The 21,319-nt window shown below is 43.0% G+C and overlaps 1 protein-coding gene across 1 annotated transcript in view; it reads left to right on the top strand.

The window, feature by feature from the left end:
* MYO5A (myosin VA) overlaps positions 1–21,319 on the top strand; it is a 124,038-nt gene that overhangs the window by 75,049 nt on the left and 27,670 nt on the right. Inside the window, exons 20-25 of the mRNA XM_015418672.1 lie at positions 6,124–6,280; positions 14,711–14,950; positions 15,889–16,137; positions 17,767–17,860; positions 19,157–19,305; positions 19,777–19,890. Of these exons, the coding sequence (XP_015274158.1) occupies positions 6,124–6,280; positions 14,711–14,950; positions 15,889–16,137; positions 17,767–17,860; positions 19,157–19,305; positions 19,777–19,890 (1,003 nt within the window). The remainder of the gene's footprint in view (positions 1–6,123; positions 6,281–14,710; positions 14,951–15,888; positions 16,138–17,766; positions 17,861–19,156; positions 19,306–19,776; positions 19,891–21,319) is intronic.

The following is a 21,319-nucleotide window of genomic DNA, read 5'->3' as shown; positions in this document are numbered from 1 at the left end:
TAAAATTCTAAAAATATTGGTATAAGAAACTGGAGGGGAGAAATAACCAGAGCTGAACAGAGACTGGATGATATTCACAGGTTGTCTTCTATATATATAGGTACATTTTAAAAAAATCAGATTTATTGCATGGGGCCAAAGGCTATTACAAACTCAGTTTACAACCAAGAAATAAAAAGAGGTTAAGCAACAAACATGAACAAAATAGAAAAACATTAAACCAGGTTGCTTCCAGACAGTGCTAAAAGAGGCTATTGCAGAACAGTTAAAATTATTTTACTAAAATTAATTCTATAAAACCTGTGAATATTCAGCCAACAATAAAAGGAACTATCACAAACCATTAGCCTAGGCTGCAAGCTGTAATCTTGACTGAATGTTCTTAGCAGCTAGGGCAAAAGAGCAACCTCAATAGATACTGAAGGTACTATCTCCAGAAGAAGAAATAAAATTTTCTCTGTTGTAGAAATTGGGCCTAAACTGGCCAAGATTGAATCTAAATTTTTTTGCCTGGGGACTCTATATAGGGGACAGAAAGGCAGATAGTGGGAAAGCTCTTCCAGTTCTGGGGCTCCACAGATGTATAGACACTGTTCCACTGGTTTATTTATATAACATCCTACAAGCATGGTGGATTGCATAGTGTGGAAACGAATGGCTGTGAGGGCTGAACAAAGTTTGTAGAAGGTAATGTTGGATAGATAGTGTGCTCTGTTATGATCCTTTTTACTTAATTTAAAACAAGGAGAGAATTTGGAACTTAAAATAACTTGCCTGTCAAAAATGGCATCATGCGCTAATACCCAGGTCCGACAGTTGAAGTCAGTTGGAGTGACTGCTCGAATAACATCAAGCAACTTAGAAGAAGAAGGATTTTATTATATTTATGAAGGATTTTTATTTATTTGTTTGTTTTATTAATTCAATTTATACCCCACCCTCGGGCGGCTACAGCAGTGGCCCATTTGCCAATAAAACCGATAAAACAATATACATCATTTCATAATAAGTTAAAACATAAAATCATAAGGTTCTATTCAGTTCTGCAGTTCGTTGCTTACGATGGCGTATTAAGATGTTTTGTTATAATTAGTAATCTGATCTTGTTGGAATAGAGTAAAACAGAGACTCGAAAGAGGACTAGTTGGAATTCTCCTTAGTTTATGCCAATAGTTAATTAGCGCAATGTGCACATGGGCCCGAATGGATGGAAGTCCTAATTCAGCTCTCACCAAAGCAGCAGGAGTGCTGTGGGGAAGTGCCAAGAGCTTTCTCATAAAGAGGTTCTGAATTTTCTCCAGGTTAGCAATCAGGGCGTCATTTCATCCCCAGACTTCTACACCGTAAAGAACTTGAGCGATTTTTTCAGACTTTTTCAGAGCAGGCCCAATCAAGAAGCACCCTTTAGTGCAATAAAATTTTAGGATGGTCCCCTTTGTCCGGACGATTTTGTAGAAACCAAAGGGGCCTTCCAAGAAAGAGCATCACTAAAGGTAATACCCAGATATTTAAAGCTTCTGCATTGGTCAACTGAAAAATGATCAATTGACCAGTGGAAATTACTTTGATGCGAACCAAAGGCCATCACCTTGGTCTTTGAATAGCTGATATTTAAGGACTCTTCTTTACAATAGTTGCTAAACCAGCACAGCAATCTTCTTAAGCCATTGCAAGTAAGAGACAGCAGAACCATATCATCTGCACACATAAAAATTGAAATTTTCTGAGAACCAAAGGTGGGAGGGCAAAAATCTAGACCAGAGAGCTTCTTAATAATATCATTAATATCAAAAGCAAAGGGGCAAGAACACAGCCTTGTTTCACTTCTCTAGTCATAGAAATATTATGTCAGGGAGCTAAAGATCCCTGCTCTAATTTTGGCAGACACATCAAAATGAAGTTCCCTTGTCAAGAGCAAAAGACGTTTATCAGTGTTGGTGCATGCCAGCTTGAACCAAAGTCTTTCTGTAGCCACTGTTTCAAAAGTAGCTTCTAGATCAACAAAAGCTGCATAGAGATGTCTGGTGGTATCCTTAATACAGTGTGTAGCAAGATAGTGTAGTGTCGCAATCAGACAGTGATTGAGGGTACATTGGCTCTTTCTGAAACCAGCTTGTTCATGGTAAATAACCTGATTAGCCTTTTCCCATTCCTCCAGCTTTCCCAGAAGAAATTTGCTATAAAGCTTGGAAGTAATATCCAACAGGCTAATGGGACGATAATTTTGTGGATCCTGTTTTTTGCCCCCTTTGAATATGGGGATGACTATACTTTAAGAACATAAGAACATAAGAGATGCCAATGTTGTATCAGGCCAAAGGCCCATCTAGTCCAACACTCTGTCACACAGTGGCCAAAATACCAAGTGCCATCAGGAGATCCACCAGTGGGGCCAGGACATTAGAAGCCCTCCCACTGTTGGCCCCCCCAAGCACCAAGAAGACAGAGCATCACTTGCTCCAGAGCCCCTATCTATACCTTGTGGCTAATAGCCACTGATGGACCTCTGCTCCATATGCCTATCTAATTCCCTTTTGAAGCCGTCCATGCTTGTAGCCGCCACCACCTCCTGTGGCAGTGAATTCCATGTGTTAATCACTCTTTGGGTGAAGAAGTACTTCCTTTTATCCATTCTAACCCGACCGCTCAGCAATTTCATGGAGTGCCCACGAGTTCTTGTATTGTGAGAAAGGGAGAAAAGTACCTCTTTCTCTACCTGCTCTTTCCCATGCATAATCTTGTAAACCTCAATCATGTCACCCCTCAGTCGTCTTTTCTCAAAGCTAAAGAGCCCTAAGCACCCTCATAGGGAAAGTGTTCCAACCCTTTTATCATTCGAGTTGCCCTTTTCTGCACTTTTCCCAAAGCTATAATATCCTTTTTAAGGTGTGGTGACCAGAACTGCACACAGTATTCCAAATGAGGTCTCACCACTGATTTATATAGGGGCATTATGATATTGGCTGATCTGTTTACAATACCCTTCCTAATAATCCCCAGCATAGCATTGGCCTTCTTTATTGCAGTCACACACTGTCTCGACATTTTCAGTGAGTTATCTACTACAACTCCAAGATCTCTCTCTTGCTCAGTCTCTGCCAGTTCAGACCCCATCAACGTGTATTTATAGTTAGGATTTTTGGCTCCAATGTGCATCACCTTGCACTTGGCCACATTGAACCCCATTTGCCATGTTGACGCCCACTCGCCCATCCTTGACAGATCCCCTTGGAGTGCCTCACAATCCTCACTGGTTTTCACCACCCTGAACAACTTCGTATCATCCACAGATTTAGCCACTTCACTGCTTACTCCCAACTGCCTCTCTTTTTTGCTCTGAATTCCCTTTCCCCCGACCCGGAAAAGGGGCTGGCAGCAGTGTTCCCTCTAAGCTGAGTTAGTGTGAGCTAGCTCACAGTTTTTCAGCCTCTGGCTCACACAGTTTTGTCTTAGCTCAGGAAGGGGGGCTCCAGGGCAAACTGATTTATGCAGTGGCCAAATCGCTCGCTCACAACTTTAAGGCCAGTAGCTCACAAAGTAGAATTTTTGCTCACAAGACTCCACACCTTAGAGGGAACATTGCCTGGCAGTCCGGAATTGGGGCAAACAATATTATAGGAAAAACGCCATCTTGCACTATTTCCTTTGTACTGTGATTTTTATCAAGCTATTAATTGAATGTTTAATGTTTTTGTATATTTTATGGCATTTGCCTTGTACACTGCCCAGAGCTGGTCGTGAACTGACATGGGGAGATTAGTAAATATTATTATTATTATTATTATTATTATTATTATTATTATTATTATTATTATTATTATTATTATTATTATTATTATTATTATTATTATTATTATTATTATTATTAGCCTGAAATGAAGCCACATCCACAAAGACTGTGGCTTTCTTTAAGAGGCATTTCACAGTAGCACAGAAAGGAAAACACACACAAACGCAGAAGAGAGTGGTTAGGTGACAGGAGCTGCAGAACACAGCCAGGAGTACCACCATATTCTGGGCACGGCAACGCACTTCAACACTCTTCTCATGACAAGTATAAAAAGCCAAGTGGTTATCAGGTTAGTAATAGGACCTTGGTGGGGCACCCATTCAATACATGGGACAGAACGGCGAGAAGCCTGGGAGTGAAAGAAACAGTCACACACAAGAGTCACCAATTCAGCAGTGGGGACTGTGCGAAGGAGGGCAGCAAAGGGGGCGGAGTACCAGACAGACCTTCTGATGTCCAGCAACTCCACTATCAAAATACACACCATTTCAAAGAGACTACTTTCCCCAAGGAAATTCCTAATTTGAAGAGTACTTTCGTCTTCCAGAGAGGCCTTGCCACATAAATCCAGGAACACAACAGCAGGGATATTACACGAAATCTACATCAACAGGATTCCGGAGAGTGTCTGATTGATGGGAGCCACCCTTCCTAAGATGTCCTCCCCCTTAGAGAGAGAACTGAGAACTACTGTCCTTGTGGAAAACACAACCACCCAAATATACAGGACTGCTCATCCATACACTTGAAGCAACATCCTGGACAATACCCTATTTTCATTCTGTGTGTTTCACGTGTGTCACTGTTAGGCATATACTTCACTGTAAACTTTTAAACACTTTTGTATCTCAACCAGGGCTTTTTTTGTAGAAAAAGCCCAGCAGGAACTCATTAGCATAATAGGCCACACCCAACAACAGTTCTTTCCAACCAGAGGGGAGAAGTCCAGAATAATGTATCTGTGTGAACACCTTAGCCGACACTGGGGCCCACCAATGATCTCAGTGTCGGCTAAGGTGTTCACACAGATAAATTATTCTGGACCTCTCCCCTCTGGTTGGAAAGGAAGTATGGTCATCCCCATAATCAAAAGGGGCAAAACCCAGGATTGCTTAACAATGTCAGCTGATAAAGAGGGAGCCCCAGAGATTTGGCTAAAGTGAGAGTGACAGTCTTTGGCCAAAATCTGGCCATGCAACAGTGAGGATGTATTATCCATACCTGAGGAAACCAAAACCCTGGCTCATTTTTTTAATGTACTGCTGTACCAAACTCTTGCCATTGGGATCTAGCATAAGCGATCTTTTGCTTCAGAAGCTCTTTGTGGGCAGGTCTCATAGTGATTAAGGAATCCATGGATGACCCACTCTTGTTAGATCGCACCTGTTGTGAGAATCTTATTAGCTTGTTCCTGTGGTGTCTGCATTCCTGATCAAACCAGCCTCTAGAGAGGAAAATATTAGCGGATGGGGGCCTGTTGCTGACCAGGATTGGTCTAAGATGTTTGTAACTGTGTCCTTGTAGCGTTTTAGAATGTTTGAGTTGTCCAGCAGTAATTCTAGTTACAACTTCATAAGAGCTCCACTCTCCAGAAGCTGGGAGACAGAGGAACGTAACTGGGGTGACCATCAGTGTTTCCTCTAAGCTGAGTTAGTGTGAGCTAGCTCACAGTTTTTTAGCCTCCAGCTCACAGATTCTTGTCTTAGCTCAGGCAGAATGGCTCCAGAGCAAACTTATTTATGCAGTAGCCAAATCGCTCGCTCACAACTTTAATGTCAGTCGCTCACAAAGTAGAATTTTTGCTCACAAGACTCCACAGCTTAGAGGGCGCATTGGTGACCATCTGATTCTTCTTTCACCAAACAATATTCCATCAGTGGGATTCTTTAAATCGGTGGGGAAAAGTTTATCAGAGAATCTTAAAATTAAGCCAAGTGGACAGTGATCACTCTCAGCCCTATCAGTAGCCCCAAAGTAACAGATGTGGGGTACAAGTGAATATATACATAGGTTACAGTGTCATCTTAAAGTATATCAGGTAAGGAACACCAGGATCAATCCTGTCCATGCTTTCTCACAATAAGCCCCACTGCTTCAGTGGAGTTACTCCGAAGTAAGCATGCATATAATTTGTCCAGGATCTTCAGCAGTTTGTAACTCTGTTTTGCTGTGCTAGAATTTTAAGTTTTAATTATGAGGATTTTGGGTTTCACCCCCATTCTCTTACAAAAGTCCAAAGGCAACTTTTCAGAGAAAGTAATGTTATGACACTGCCTGAATACTACTTGGGAGGCTGTATGCAAACAACTATTTTTCACTTTTTTTTTGTACAGTCTTGCCACCTTTCTTCGAAGAACCAGAGCAGCCATCATTATTCAGAAATTCCAGCGCATGTACATTATTCGCAAACGGTATCGCCGCACACGAGCAGCCACTGTGGTCCTGCAGTCATATTCACGAGGTTATATTGCCAGGAAGCAGTACCAGAAGGTAGGAGTGCCTGTTTTTAACCTCCTACTTTCAAATGTATGCCCTCTGTCTTTGTCTCGCTCTGTATAACCAGGGTATGTGTTAGTGCTTACCTTCAGGATGTTGTAGAAATCATAAGAGTTCTCACTGTTGGTTCTACAGGCCTATCTCTTGATGCACATAAATGGTATCCATACATACACCAGTTTCCCTGCCAGGATATGGATTTCATAAATATTAGAAGCCAGCCAACTATCCCAATGTCTTTCTCAGCTATAAACCTAATGGCAAGGAAAACCCCCCATCTTTTTTGTAATCTTCAGTTTATCAGCCCCAACCCATCCATTACTGACTCAAGGAGGTACTTTCTTGAAGGAGATTCAAAATGTCCTCTATCACACCTAATTGAGTTGAAAAGGTGAAGTATAGGTGGGTGTCATCAGCATATTGATGACAGTGATGACAGTGTATCTCAGACTTCCATATAACCTTTTCTGGCAGATTGATTAAAGTGTGAAAAAGCACAGGATCCTGGTAGGCCAGTACAAAACACTTAAGTAATATAACAGCTAGCTGTAAATTGCACTTGTGAGCTTTCCTCTCATACTTTAACAGCAGGTTTTTGACATACAGCTTTACTTGAATGTCAGTCTACAATTTGAGGGTGCATTTTATCACTTTTTTTTTTGTAGATTAATTCTCCAAAGCTGAAACCGAATTCAGCTTGATATTTATTTGCTTTCTCAAAGAACTCTTTGGGGGGGGGGGTGTCTTGCTTTTTTTCTGAGAGATCTTTCCCAGTTCATGTCAGTGTATGCACTTTGTCATGTCAAAAGGTTCTCATTTATAGAATGTACCTCTGTACATGGTCAGCCTAAATTCTGACAAAATTAATTTTACCTCCTGAGCTTGGGGAAATGGCACTCAATTCATAATGCATCTGAGCATACCAGGCTGAGCTACCTAATATGCAGAACTAGAAAATTACCATCTTCAGTGACACTTCTGCTTTTTTGAGGATTGGAACCATCATCCTCTACTTCTAAGACATACCATCCAGCAGAATTAATAAAAGCAAAACATTTTGCTGTTGTGAGTTCCTACCAGTCCACTTGACCAGAGATCTTCCAGTGGTGATTGTGATAGCCTAACTTTCCCACCTCCTCATAGGTAGATGCAAGACATGATTCTAGCAGAAAAATATTGTGAGTTGGACCTTAGAGTTAGAGCCAAGACTTTGATGTATTCTTGTTTGTATAAAAATGAAGCTTACTTTCAGCGTTTCATGCACTGGAAGTAAGAGGGCTGCAAGGTTCCTAATACCCTTCATTAACCTGCTTTCCAGAAATTGCACAATATTCAGCTTTGATAACAAAGTCCAAAGAGGACTAAAGGTATTTCTGACGTGAAGCCTTCTTATTGCACAAGAGTGGGTTTTTTTATATTCACTATGTAAATCCAAGAACTCTTTAACTGCCAGGTCTGTATTATCCCCTTCGATTCTTTTTGACTTTCTTTCTGTACTTTCCTTCTCAAGATTGAACCAAATGGGATTTCCCTAATTAGGGCTGGGAGATTTGGTTGGAACTAATAAGAGAAGCTTTGATGTTTTCATAAAGTCGGGTAAAATAAACTAGTATACTAGGAGAAGAAATCACTTTATACTACAGCATGGATTGCACTCTGTTTCCCGTCTCTGTGCCAGTCGAGAGTAATTCTGCCTTTCTTCAAACTCAAATTTTGCCTTGAGTTTTGTAATCTTAAACTACATACTCAGGCAAACCTGTGCTTTATGATTATATTTTGGAGGGTAGGTACTCACTCTGGTGTCAACATGCTGAAAATCATGAGACAGATTTTGGGCTGAAGCACCCAGTCCTCTGTGTGGGAGTTCAGGTGGGCGCACAAGAAATTCTGCTCCCAAGAAATTCTTAGTTCCTTTCAGTGGAAGGACTGAATAGGAGTGTGGGGGAGTGGGGTCCTTCATCAAAATAAGTGTGGAAATTGGAGCATGCAAGAAATTGGTGTACGTGCACCTTTGTGCATGCATCTCTGAAGCAGGAGAATACTGTGTGGTAGCCATGATACATTAATGTGCATGCAGCTGCAGTTTGTATTGTTTATTTATTTATTCAAATTTGTACCCCGCCCTCCCTGCCTAAGGAGGGCGGCTTACAACAATAAAACTTAACAACATTCAAATATCATAAAACTTCTAAAACAATTCAATAAAATCATATTATATCAATATAAAGTGCTAGCAGTAGTGTTTTCCTGTCGTATTGGGACTGTACAGGGAGGGGAGGCAGGTTTTAAAGGTTAAACCCCTTAAGGGTTTACTTTAACCCTTAAGGATCACTTTTGCAAAAAAAAAAAAGGGGGGGTCCTTTTAAAAAACTATTCCCCCCCCCCTTTAAACTGATAACAATGTAAGGAACCTGGTTTTGACTAGTGGAATTAAGCAGGGCTTAAAGAGTTAACTTTCCTCTCCCCCCCATCCTCCATTTAGATTGTGGTTGTATGCATGGTGTAATTTACTTTTTATAGACTAACGGATGTCTGTGAACTTCATCATCTGTTTTTGTGCCCTTAGTGATATCTTTAAATTGGTTAGACACAGACCCTAAACTTCCTCTTAATATGTGATCACAACACCATCTCAGCCACCCTTGGGCTACCACGTGAAAGATGGTTCAGCCGGTCACTGTGTGACACTGAAATATCATCACGGGACTGTCCAACACAGGTTTGTTTTGGGGGGAAACCTGAGTGTGTTAGCTGAGTGTGTGATCTTCCTGATCACTGTATTCACCAGAGGACCCAGTCTGTTGGAGGTAATCTGCGCAACTATCATACAGCAGCAGTAATAGCTCCTTGCAATGCTGAGTGTTGACATTTCTGTGTGATATAGTGTGAAGCTGCAGTAATGCAGTAGGCTGGAGTCTTCAGCCCCATTGCATACAGTGGGACTTACTTCAAGTAGGATAGGGCAATAGGAGGCGGTTTCAGTGTTCGGATTTCAAATGGCTTGTTCAACCTTTTTAAAGCGGCAGCCGTGTGGAAGATATTTCTCTTGATGTCAGTCTGTCCAGTTGTTTTAAGGAACATTCCAGTGTAGGTGGTACATTTTCACAAGTTATTTCACAGCAGCAAAACTGAGAAGCAAATCCCTTATCAGGGGTGTCATGACCCCAGGGGTCTCCACCTTCCACCGCCACCACTCTGGACTTCAGGTCTCCTGAGAAGGCCCAGAGTACCCTCCCAGGCCCATCCGACATGCCCCTTTTGCAGCCGAGAACACACAGGCGTGATTGACCCGGGCAGAGAAAACAATTGCACAAAAAGTGTTTATTAAAAACAATACTGAGGCATGGAAAACAAGACAAGGCAAGGTGCTTCAAAAGGGTAGAACAGGGTTGAAAAGGCAAAATAAACATAAACTAACGCAGCTACCTGTTCTACTTCCAGGCCCACAGCCTGCCTAACACTCACTCTGTTCTCTCAGTGAGGGATCCTTTCCTCTCAGACCAGCCTTTCCCCCCTCAGTGACTCCGTGAGAGGGAAAACCGCAGACGGCCAGCAAGAATCGTTCCCTCCCCACACACAGAGTGTATCACGGTCCCTTCAGTTTAGACCTGCGAGAGGGAAGACCACCGTTTCCCCCCAGCTAACAGCTAAGCCCCATCCTCTCCTCACAGAATCTTCCTCTCCGATTTGGCTATAGCCCATTGCTAAGCCTTATAGGGACTGTAGGCTGTTTGCTTTCACTGCCATGCAGGCCTCTCCTGGGACCAGGCCGCCCCAGTCTTGCACAGATCATGACAAGGGGTTCTACAGGTGGTGCTATGTGTCTGTTCTGGGCTGTTTTCCAGGAGAGGAAGAATGTGACTGAAATCTGGCAGACAGGTAGTCTAAAGGTGTGGGGAAGTACTTTTCGTACGAGTAGATAGTGCTGGTGACCAGTAGGGAAGTTTTTGGTTGAGCAGTTAGTGGTGTTCATAGAATGAGTCGTGCAACAATTAGAGTTGCTTCACACTTTGAAGAATGCAGCTCATTTCTAATAACCATTTCTAATATTTTAAGACATTCCTATTGAAATACAAAACCAAGTCAGCTATGAGTATTAATATCTCAACAGGAAATAACGTTGGTGGGTGTCATTGGCGTTATATTCTGCCTTTCCTCCAAGGAATTTAGAAGCAGTACTCATTGGGGTTTCCCCCCATAATCCTTTGTATGGTTGTTTAGACTGAAAGAGGAATTGCCCCCTGGGTATTTATCGAGCTTTCAGGCTGAAGGGGGACTTAAAGCAAGTTCTTTCAGGTTCAAGTTTAAACTCAATTCACTACACCTTACCAGTAGGTTGCCCCTAACCTTTGGTCCAACAGATTTGTATGGTTTGTCACTCTTTTATTTCTATTGTATCACAATTGTTTCACTGAACACTAGGGTTTTGGGTTTTTTTGTAAACATGAATGACAGAAAGATCCAAAAGACACACAAAATATGAGAACTGTTCTGGAGGAGAAATTATCAGTAAGGGTCCGTGGAAGCCTAAAAGAAGGAGTGATAATGCCCTGTGCAACTGTAATGCTATAGGCTTGTGGTGGTTCTTCAGGAATTTCAAAGATGACCAGTTGTATATCAGATGTCTGACCCCATTTGATGCATCAGTTGGGTTCCTGTCATTGGGGATAGTTTAACTTCCCTGCATGGCATGTTCTTTGCACAGGGGAAGGGATTGCAGTAGGTGACAGCTGCTATTAAAAAACCGGTATGGGCAGTAGTCATATGACCATAATAAGGTTTCAGAGAGGACCGAGCTACTTGCTCTAAATGCCCTGCATGTGATGCAATTGTGATGTCCGTCAGTTTCACAGGAAGCTCTGCCAGGTCCAGGTTTTGTCTTGTAAACAATCTGATGGCTCTAGTAGTAAAAGTTCTGATAATTAAACATTCTTTGGGTTTACTTGGATTGCTTGACTACAGATGTGGATCTGCTATACCTGCTGAATCAAGGTATTTCTGTGAGACTCTCTAGAAAAATCAGGGAAATATTTTAAAATGTCTTTAGCTATATATCATAGCAGAAGTTAGCAACTGAAATATAATACAAATGATTATAGATTCTGAAAAAAGAATAGGAAGTGATAAATCAGCACAGTGTGGTAGAGGAAGAACCATTATTAGTAATACCTCATGCATTGGGAGTTTTTAACTTTTAAAAACTTTTGTATGAGTACTAACAAGAGATCTAGACTGTCACATTTGTCACCACAGCATTTTATTATGCTGTTTATAAGGCAAAGATGGATTTTCTGTGCCAATGTCTGTTTAATAGGATGGATCATGTTGGTTTTATGATCAGCTGAAAGTTTATTAAGATTTATATCCCGCCTTTCTGACCTCATCAGGGCCACCAGGTTGGCTAACCAATTAAAAACTACACGTAATTTAAAAAATCTTTTAAAAAATTAAAACCAAACAAAAAGACATCAATAAAACAGATAAAACCAAAACTAAAATACAAATATAAAAACAGCATTTAAAACATAGGGCAGGAAAGAGGGATCACTGAAGGAACATCCAACAAAACAAAACAGTCTTCGACTGCTGGTGGAAGATGGCAGTAGAAGGGGACAGGTAAGTCTCCCTGGGGAGAGAGTTCTAGAAATTTGGTGCCACAACTGAGATAGGGTTGCCAACCCCCCAATGGGATGGGGTTTCCTATGACTAAACACCAAGGCGCACAGAACGCTGTTACCTTCCCACTGAAGTGGTGCCTATTTATCTACTTGCAATTTCTTGCTTTCGAACTGCAAGGTGGTTGGCAGGAGCTGGAACTAGAGACAGGAGCTCACTCCGTCATGTGGCAACTTGGGTCTCGAACTGCTGAACTACCAACCTTCCACAGCCTGCAGTTCAGCATCTTAACCACTTGAGCCACCGCAGCTCAAGTAACTTACTATATCATTAATATATAGATTAAACAGGGAAGGGGCTAGTACGCAATCCTGCCTAACTCCCCTATAGGTGTTAATAAGGTCCGATATATTTCCTTTCCTGTTAAGCCTAACCTGCAAATGGGTGTTATCATGAAGAGCCCGCAACAAAAAGAGGAGCCTTCTATCAATTGAGGAAGCTTCTAAGCCGGCCCACAATTTCGGCCTCGATATTGAATCAAAAGCCGCTTTCAAGTCAATGAAAGCAGCAAAAAGTGAATTAGGACCTTTAGCAGCGTATTTTTCTATAAGGTGTTGAATTGTAAGGCAGTGGTCTAAAGTGGATCTAAACTCTCTAAAACCAGCTTGCTCTGTCACAATCACATTTTCTTGGATCAGCCAATCCTCAAACTTTACCAGAAGGTGTTTAGCATATAACTTGCTACATATATTTAAAAGGCTAATAGGCCGATAATTTGCGGGCTCTTCTCTTGCGCCCTTTTTGAATATGGGGACCACTATTGCCGTATTCCACTCTGAGGGGATAAGGCCTGAAGAGTCTATAAAAGTGAAAAGGGCTGCAAGGAAGGGTGCCCACCAATCAATATTTTCTTTAAAAAATTCAGGTGGCAGTCCGTCAGACTCTGGAGCCTGTGTGTGTGTATATTGAAATGTAACATTTGTTGTAGAAATTCTAATGGAGAAGATTGTAGTGTAAAAAATGAAGTGAGACATATGTACTGTTTCTTTCCTCTACTGAAGGACCTCTCTGTAGACCACACTGGTGGTTCTGCCCTCAGGTGCTAGGATCACCAGGCTGCTTGGTGAGCTCACTCTGGAGCAGGCCACATAGAACTATCCATGTGAGACGCAGTCGTCAGTTAAGTCAATTCCTGCCACCTTCAGTCTCCGGTCTTGTGACTTGTTGATTGTCATAGCAAAGCAGACCTTGAGGGGGAACTGCAGCCTCTTGAAGGGGTTTTCTGATGGTTTGAGTGGTATGCGTGATATTAACACAGCCTTCCTGATGGATAAAAGTACCCTGGCCCTGCTCCTACACGTGACAGACACCCATCTGTCTGGTGTTGGGGGGGAGTGTGTTTAAAGGCATAGGGGAGGCTGGGCCAGCAGCAGCGCTAAGGCAGTCCTGCTGAGCAAGCCTCCCCAATAGCTGTAAGCCACCCCCCCCTCTCTTACACCTGACAGGCAGCTGCCTGTACAGTGTAGGGGGGGAGAGGGGGGGTATTGCAAGCCATTGTGGAGGCTGGGCCAGCAGGATCACTAAGGCGTTACTGCTGGGGTGGGCTCCCTGATGGCTTTAAGCACCCTGCACCTGCTGCTGCACCAGACAGACAGCCTGTCAGGTGTAGGAGGTGGGGGGAGCATGTTTGAAGCCATCGGGGAGGCTAGGCCAGCAGCATTGCTGCACCTCACAGGTGGTTGGCCATTCCTGATTTCCTCAACTGTCGTTAGCTCTGTGCAGTCTCCTGTAACTGTTTTTTTTAACCTCAGAACACTGAGCTGTGCAGCTGACCAATCAGAGAGGGGGTGGGGGGTGAAAGGAGGCAGCAGCTTGGCAACCACATCGGAAGCAATGGGGGAGCACATTTTAACCCTTTTGATCCCCTTAGGGGTTGAATTTCTAAAAATCCCTACGTTATGGTAGGAGTGCTCTCCTTGAATTTCGTGCTTCTAGGTCCAGGGGTTTGGCCTGGGCATTGATTTTACGGTGGGGGGGACACTTTCTTTTATGTATATAGATGGGTTGGATCCTGTCTAAATTCAACTTTTGGTAGACTTCCAAGAGTTGAATTTAGACAGGATCCAACCCATTATATATATATGTGCGTGCCCTGACCTGGACTGATCTCAGAAAATAAGCAGAGCTGCCCCTGGTTAGTATTTGAATGGGAAACCACCAAGGAAATCCAGGGTCGCAGCGCAGAGGCAATGGCAAACCACCTCTGAATGTCTCTTGCTTTGAAAACCCTACAGGGTCACCATAAGTCGGTTACGACTTGGCAGCACTTTCTACCACACACACACACACCAGGACAGTAGGTTGTTGGAACATACTCAGCTGTGCATGTATTGGCCAGACAGTAGCTTTCTTCCTTTACTTCCTAGTCTTAATTTTCTTCAGTTTTTCAGTTATCTGATTTAGCAGCACAATCCTAAAAACACTTCCAGGGAGTAATCTCCATTGACTAAAATAGGATTTACTTCTGAGTACAGCACAGTGTCATCGATGCAACGAACATGAAATTGAGCCAACTTCAGAGGACGGCGGAAGACAGGAGGGCCTGGCGGGAGATGATCCATGGGGTCGCGAAGAGTCGGACTCGACTGTGCGACTGAACAACAACAACACCACAGATTGCGCTCGTATTCATTCTTTGTCCCAACTCTTCTAACTTTGATAACTGTCTTCCATAGCAAACTTAAAAAAAAAAAAGGCTGAAATTCCGAGTACACAAGTGTGTATTGTTTGCCTGTTTTGAACATGCAGATGCTTCGGGAGCACAAGGCTACTGTTATTCAGAAGCGTGTGCGTGGCTGGCTGGCTCGCTTGCGCTACCATAGGACTCTGGAGGCGATTGTCTACCTGCAGTGCTGTTACCGGCGCATGATGGCCAAGCGAGAGCTGAAGAAGCTGAAGATAGAAGCGCGCTCCGTGGAACACTACAAGAAACTCAACTTTGGCATGGAGAACAAGATCATGCAGCTCCAGCGTAAACTTGATGAACAGGTACAAGGACACTTCACTGCTGGGTGGGGGGTGAACGGTCAAATATCTGATGCACATGAGATGCTCTGAAACAAAACTCTTACCTGGGCAACATTTCCACAAGTAAAGTACAACCTGTTGAAGAAAAAAAGAAGAGGAGGTTTTTAAACCCTGCTTTTCTCTACCTTAAGGAGTCTCAAAGTAGCTTCCAATTGCCTTCCCTTCCTCTCCCCACAACAGGCTCCCTATGAGTCAGGTGGGGCTGAGTGAACTGTGACTGGCCCAAGGTCACCCAGCAGGCTTCATGTAGAGGAGTTGGGGAATCAAACCCAGTTCTCCAGATTAGAGTCTGCTGTTCTTGAAGACCTGTGTGTGTGATTATCACATCCAATTATCTGCTTGTAGTTGGCTCACTAATTCCTTTTAAAAAACATTTTCCGTTCTGGAATTCTAGCACATTTAAGCAATGTTAACTTCATGGACATATTAATTTTAGTAAATAATACTCTATGGGTTGGATCCAACCAGCTTTTCTGCTGGTGAAAAAGGGAGGAGGGGGATCCTCTCCGACAATCCAAAAAGTCTTTGTTAGGGAACTGCCGTGGACAGAATCCATGGGAAATGTGAGCTGCAGGAAGGAGGTAGATAGGTTGAGACTAAGGAAAAAACCTGGCTGGATCCAACCCAGGATCTTTTTAAAAAACAGAACATGTGTTTTTTCAATAGATCTTTAGGGTCACAAAATACATACATTATGGAACTTTAGGGTCACAAACTTGCAGTCTCAACAAAGGGAAGTTAAGGGGAGATATGTGTGGGTGTCTTTAATATGAATAGCAGGGTGGATAAAAATCAGTGAGCAGTTTCAGTGTACAAATCCTACGCCAGCATGAACGGTTTGCCTGCTAAATAAAAAGCCTTACGAGTGTTGATCTCTTTTATTTTTTGGGTTCCTCCAGAGCAAAGATTCCAAATCTTTACTTGAGAAGCTAACTAGTCTAGAAGCAGTGTACAGTTCAGAGACGCAGAAGCTGAAGAGTGACGTAGAAAGGCTTAAGATGAGCGAGGAAGAGGCCAAGAATGCCACCAACCGGGTCCTGAGCCTTCAGGAGGAGATCACCAAGCTCCAGAAAGAGCTGCACCAAACACAGTCTGAGAAGAAGTCGATCCAAGAGAAGGCAGAGATATACAAACAGGAAACAGACAAGGTGAGTATGCCTTTTGCCCTGCATCAAAAAAGGCATACGTCTGTTGGTCATTGCTGACTATGATCAAACAATAGATTTCTTTTAAATGGTTATATATTTCTGATGTTTATAGAAACTATTGCTTATCAATAAACAAAGCAAGTGTGCCTTTTTCAAAACAATGTTTTTTGTTTATATGGAAATTTAAATGCCTTATTTGGTTAAAACTTATCTGATTGTTAGCTATGAGTTTTTTGACTGACTGATAATTTCCTGCTATATTTAAAACAATCCCCTTCTTTGGTTGCCAGGTGTTATAGTCACATGGTTCTCACATCAGGCTGAGCCCTGCCACCAGCAGTAATTCATGAGCTGATGTTTGACATACAGATGCATAATTTCTGTCTTACTCAAAGTCTTTCTAGTTGTAGTAGGTAGTTAAGACAGTTAAAAGTGAAGAAAAATTGTTTTCTAGGAATTGTATATAACAATAACAGTACTGCATACTTAGTGATTTATTAAGCACTCAAAGCTCTTCACGTGCATTTTTAACATTACGTGTTGCAACAGCTGATAGTATTTCCGTGTTACAGTCAGAGGCTTGCCTCAGGCTGTTCAGTGGGAATGGAAGTAGACATTACAAGGAATATCTGCTGACCAGAAAAGCTGCATTCTTGTCATGCCATGTCACAGGACAGGAGGTTGAAGGGTTGCCCTGGTGGTTAGCAGTCACTTCTCTCTTGTGCTGTCTGAAGCTGATGTCCAATCTAAGTTCTCAATTAGGGCTTTTGTACCTGTCTACCGATCTATTGCAGCTTTATCTAACCCTTCCTTCAGGGAACTTGGAGCTGTATGTATAGTTTTCTTCGCAGTTTTATCTTTAAAATAACCCTGAGACTTAGGCTTGGTGGAGTATGAATGATTGGCCCAAAATCATTCTGCAAGCTGCGTGCCAGAATGAAGATTGGAATCAGGGTCTCCCTAGTCCTAGTGTGATGCTGTAACCACTGCACAGTACTACTTGTTCCCATGGTCTGTCTTACTGCACCTCTGCATAGTGCCTTTATTTAGCTTAGTTCTGTGCAGTGCTGTTGAAATCACAGCTCCACCAATAACAGAGCTGTTGATTGTTGTTATTATTTATTCAACTTATAAATTGCCCACCCTGCTAGCAGGCTCTGGGCGATTTACAACCTTAAAAGCAATTAAAAGTGCAATCAATGTAAAATCATAACAGTAAACCAATAAATTAACCAATCCAAGATGGCGATATGATCCCTTTTGCTGGCTACACTGCTGTTTGCGCAGCAGGGCAGGGAAGGGCATGTGGGGGTCATTAGAAGAAAAAGAGAGAGGGTGCCAGTCTTAACCATTGCTGCCCTCAACTAAAAGCCTGTTTTAGGCTGTGTACAGTATAGACTTCAGGGCTACCTGCAGGGGAGGGAGAGGCAGATTTTCTGTAGATAAATTTTGTAAATAAATAATAAACAAACAATGGTGTGATATACAGAAGTCACATCAGAATGACTTTACTGATCGGCACTGACTGAAGTTGCTCTAAAAAGAGTATTACCTGAAGAACTCATCTATCAAGGCAGATCTTGTGCACCTTCAGCTATGAGCCTTCTCTAATTCCTTTTTTTTTTGTAGTTGGTGCTGGAACTGAAAGAGCAAAACACACTGCTTAAGAAAGAGAAAGATGAGCTGAACCATCGCATCCAGGACCAAGCCAAAGAGATGACAGGTAAGCTGTGCTTGGGATTTTGGTTTGACTTGGCTGGATCCCCCCCCCCCCCCCCCCCCGCAAAACTCTATCCCTGGTAGGAAGACTTAAATTTGTGAAACTGGCACAAGGATTGTTAGTTGACTCAGTTGTGGCCCACTGACTCCAAGGAACTCCTCCTTTTCACTGGGCAGCATAAATGCCTAGCCTAGCTCTCACTGGGGAAAGAAGTGTCAGTCAGGTTGTCAAGGTTGCTACTGTCTTTATATACATGCTATCCTGCCCACCAGTTCTCTTGTTAGCTTTTCGTCACAATGAAGAGGAAAGGCATGCCTCTTTCACACTTTGATCAGAGTATATTTTAGTCTTTTATCCTTGTTCTTCAAGGGTGCTGAAAAAGCTGTTTGTATACCCCCCTACTCCTTCAACAGAACAATAAATTCCTGTGAGCAGGTAGTTCTGTACATCATAAAATCAGTCCAGAGGGGTATACTGTGGAGACAGCTGGCTTCGTGACAGTTCTGTAACATTTGAAAGTCACACAAGTTTCCTACATTCAACCAGTCATTTTAGCTGGGTCCCAGAAAGAAGAATGGTTCACAATAGTTTAAAATTCTGTATTGTTATGCTTCATATGTAATAATGCTTCATATGTAATAATGGGCCTGGGGGGATCCTTGGGCTTGCGCGCTCTTTCCCCTTGGGTGCAGCAATCTAAAGACTTTCTGCTTTGACAGCCAACCATGGCTTGCCGTTATATCTGAGCAAATGCTGTGATTTGCACCCTTGTTTGAACCAGAATTAAACCGAGATTTGGCATCTTGGTTTGCAGGGTAGAGCACAAACCATAGGGTTTTTTTGCTTGGGTGGAACAACAAGCTAACTGTGAAAGCAAAAGTCTTTAACGGCATCACTGCATGTGAGAGGATGAGGGGGGGGAAGGAAGGAAAGGAGCCTGTGAAACTGAGGATCCCTTAATCTCAGTCACCATGGTCCACTGTTCCATCTGAGCCAAGCCAAAGATAGGTGAGCAAGAGTCTTAAAAACTACATATAGGTCTGTAAATAGCTATGCCTGCAAGCTTAAAGCACAGTATTTGTTCATATTCTAATTCCTGATCGTTTTGGCTTCTAGGCAGCCGTTTCCTGCCTTAAAATAGTTACTGCGGGGGAGCAATGTGGGGAGCATGTGTGTTGGGGGAGGAGAAGTAGTTCAGTGGCTGCTCCTCGACAGTGAGACCGTTCTTTCGGTACCTAGATGTGGAAACCTCATAGGTGTCAGCTGCAGATCTCGTATTTTTCCTCCCTGTTGAACCAGATGCCATGGAGAAAAGGCTTATGGAAGAGACAAAACAGCTGGAGCTGGATCTGAACGACGAAAGGCTGCGCTATCAGAATCTGCTCAATGAATTCAGCCGGTTAGAGGAGCGATACGATGATCTGAAGGATGAGATGAAGCTGATGGTGGTGAGTGGTTTTCAGGCCCTGGGGAAGGTTTGGTGCAAAGAGATCCAGGGCCCAAACGGCAGACCCAGCCGTAGAACTGGAAGAAATTGTACAGCCTGGAGGGTCAGAGAAGCAGTGGGTGGGAGGAGTGGATGGGGGAGCTGTCCTCAGCGTCTCCCTTGCATGCACGCACCCTAGCTGATTGCCCCTCCAGCTGGGGTTTTAGAGAATTCTTGACTTTTCATTTCTGTTAGGCTGCCCATTTCTTATCTTATGCATATATATTCCCCCTTCTGTAAAGTTCTCTTGCCCAAAGCACTTGTCTATCTCGGCAAGAAGTCTGAGCCTTTCCCAAAATACTTCTTCAGGTGACAGAAGAACAAAATCAGCCTTGACTTCTGCAAGGCACTAAAAGTGTAAAGCAGAAGGAATATGAAAATACAAAAATTAAATAGTGACACTGGCAATTTCTCTTTTCCGTCCTTCCTCTAGAACATCTCTAAACCCGGGCACAAGAGAACTGATTCCACACATAGTAGCAATGAATCAGAATACACCTATAGCTCTGAGATCACAGAGGCTGAAGACTTTCCCATGAGAATGGAGGTAAGCTTGGATGAGCTCTTTTGCCATGGAAACTTTCCCTTGGGGTTTTCAGCAAACACGGGCCCATCCCTGGAAATGTGAACAGCACAGCAACTACCTGAAGTGGCCAAAATTCACTCTTATTTTTATTTATTTATTTATTAGTATTTTTACCCCGCTTTCTTCACCCAGGGAGTCCTTTTCACAGTAGTAGTAGTACATTGTGGAGGATTTGAGGATGCACACGCCAGCTTAGCTGTCAGAGAATACACCCCGACCCGCTTAGCTTCAGCAAGTTCTCTGCATCATGCATCCTCCAGCCATGCCCTGGGACTAGCTATGAACTGACCCAGTAAGCAAATCTGCATTGTATTTTTAACATGGCAGTCTTTTCCTCACTCATGTTTTTTGGGCAATGGATTCCAAAGGGGGGGGGGGTAGGATAGGAGATCATTTTATATCTTGCTGAGAGTGACTAGCTGAAGCTGCCATGCTAAAAGCTTAATAAGGGTCCTGTAAACTGGAAGGCAGCTTACCAATATAAGTCCATTTGTTGCCATGATGAAGGAGGGGGAAAAAGTCAGGAAAACTTGGAAGGGAGCCTCCTTAATGGAACCTGCCTGTCCGTTAAGTTCAGAATCAGAATGATGACTCAGCTATGTTACTTCCCTAGAAGATCAGACTTGGTCATGAATAATTCAAACCCTGCTGCGGCTCCTTCTTGGATGTTGATTGTTTTAGAGCCAAATCTTTGGTGCTTTTGAATTTGCTGCAAGTATGTTTCAGGATGATAACGCTAATGAGGCGTTCTGCCTTATTTATTCTTTACCTTATATAGTTTCTGCGAGAAAGAGCTGCAGGTGAATGCTAGCTACATTCTTGCGGCATATTTCTCTCCCCCCTCCATTTGCTATACTGGTTCTGGGAAGGCCCGAAGAAAAATGAGGCCACAATAACTTCCTGCTGCAAGTCTCACTTTCTGTCACTGGATTACTCTCATGTCCTGTGTTGTAAGACAAGTAAATTTTATCTCACTGCACAAGATCATCTCCTCCCAGACTTCCTGTCCTTCTAAACCAGAAGAACGTTGCATGTTCAAAAGCGGGCAGAATTCTGTGCTATTAATTGGTCCACAATTCAATCCTGTTTTGCTTTCTTTACCAGCTTAGTCTTTTTTTTTACGCTTCAGTGTTCTCAGTGTGGTGTCAGGTATAGGCCAGACAGTTGGCACTTTCATGACACAACAGCTCTGCTTCCTCTCTGCCCACTCTCAAAAGCGACTGACTGATTTAGCTGCTCCTCCCTCTCCCCCCATTCTCTTGAGGCAAACCTGTGCTGCCCCTGAAGTGAAGGCTTGCCCTCCCAGCTTCCATGCTTCTCTCCCATTAAGGGTGGTGGCAATGACTCAAGGGGCCATCCAACAGGAAAGAGGGTTGCGCGCTCTCTCTCT

Source organism: Gekko japonicus, unplaced genomic scaffold, assembly GCF_001447785.1.
Source record: "Gekko japonicus isolate JY-2015 unplaced genomic scaffold, Gekko_japonicus_V1.1 scaffold150, whole genome shotgun sequence".
NCBI classification, from domain to species: Eukaryota; Metazoa; Chordata; class Lepidosauria; order Squamata; family Gekkonidae; genus Gekko; species Gekko japonicus.
The sequence above is the reverse complement of the archived record's forward strand: the minus strand, read 5'-3'. Positions and strand labels throughout refer to the sequence as shown.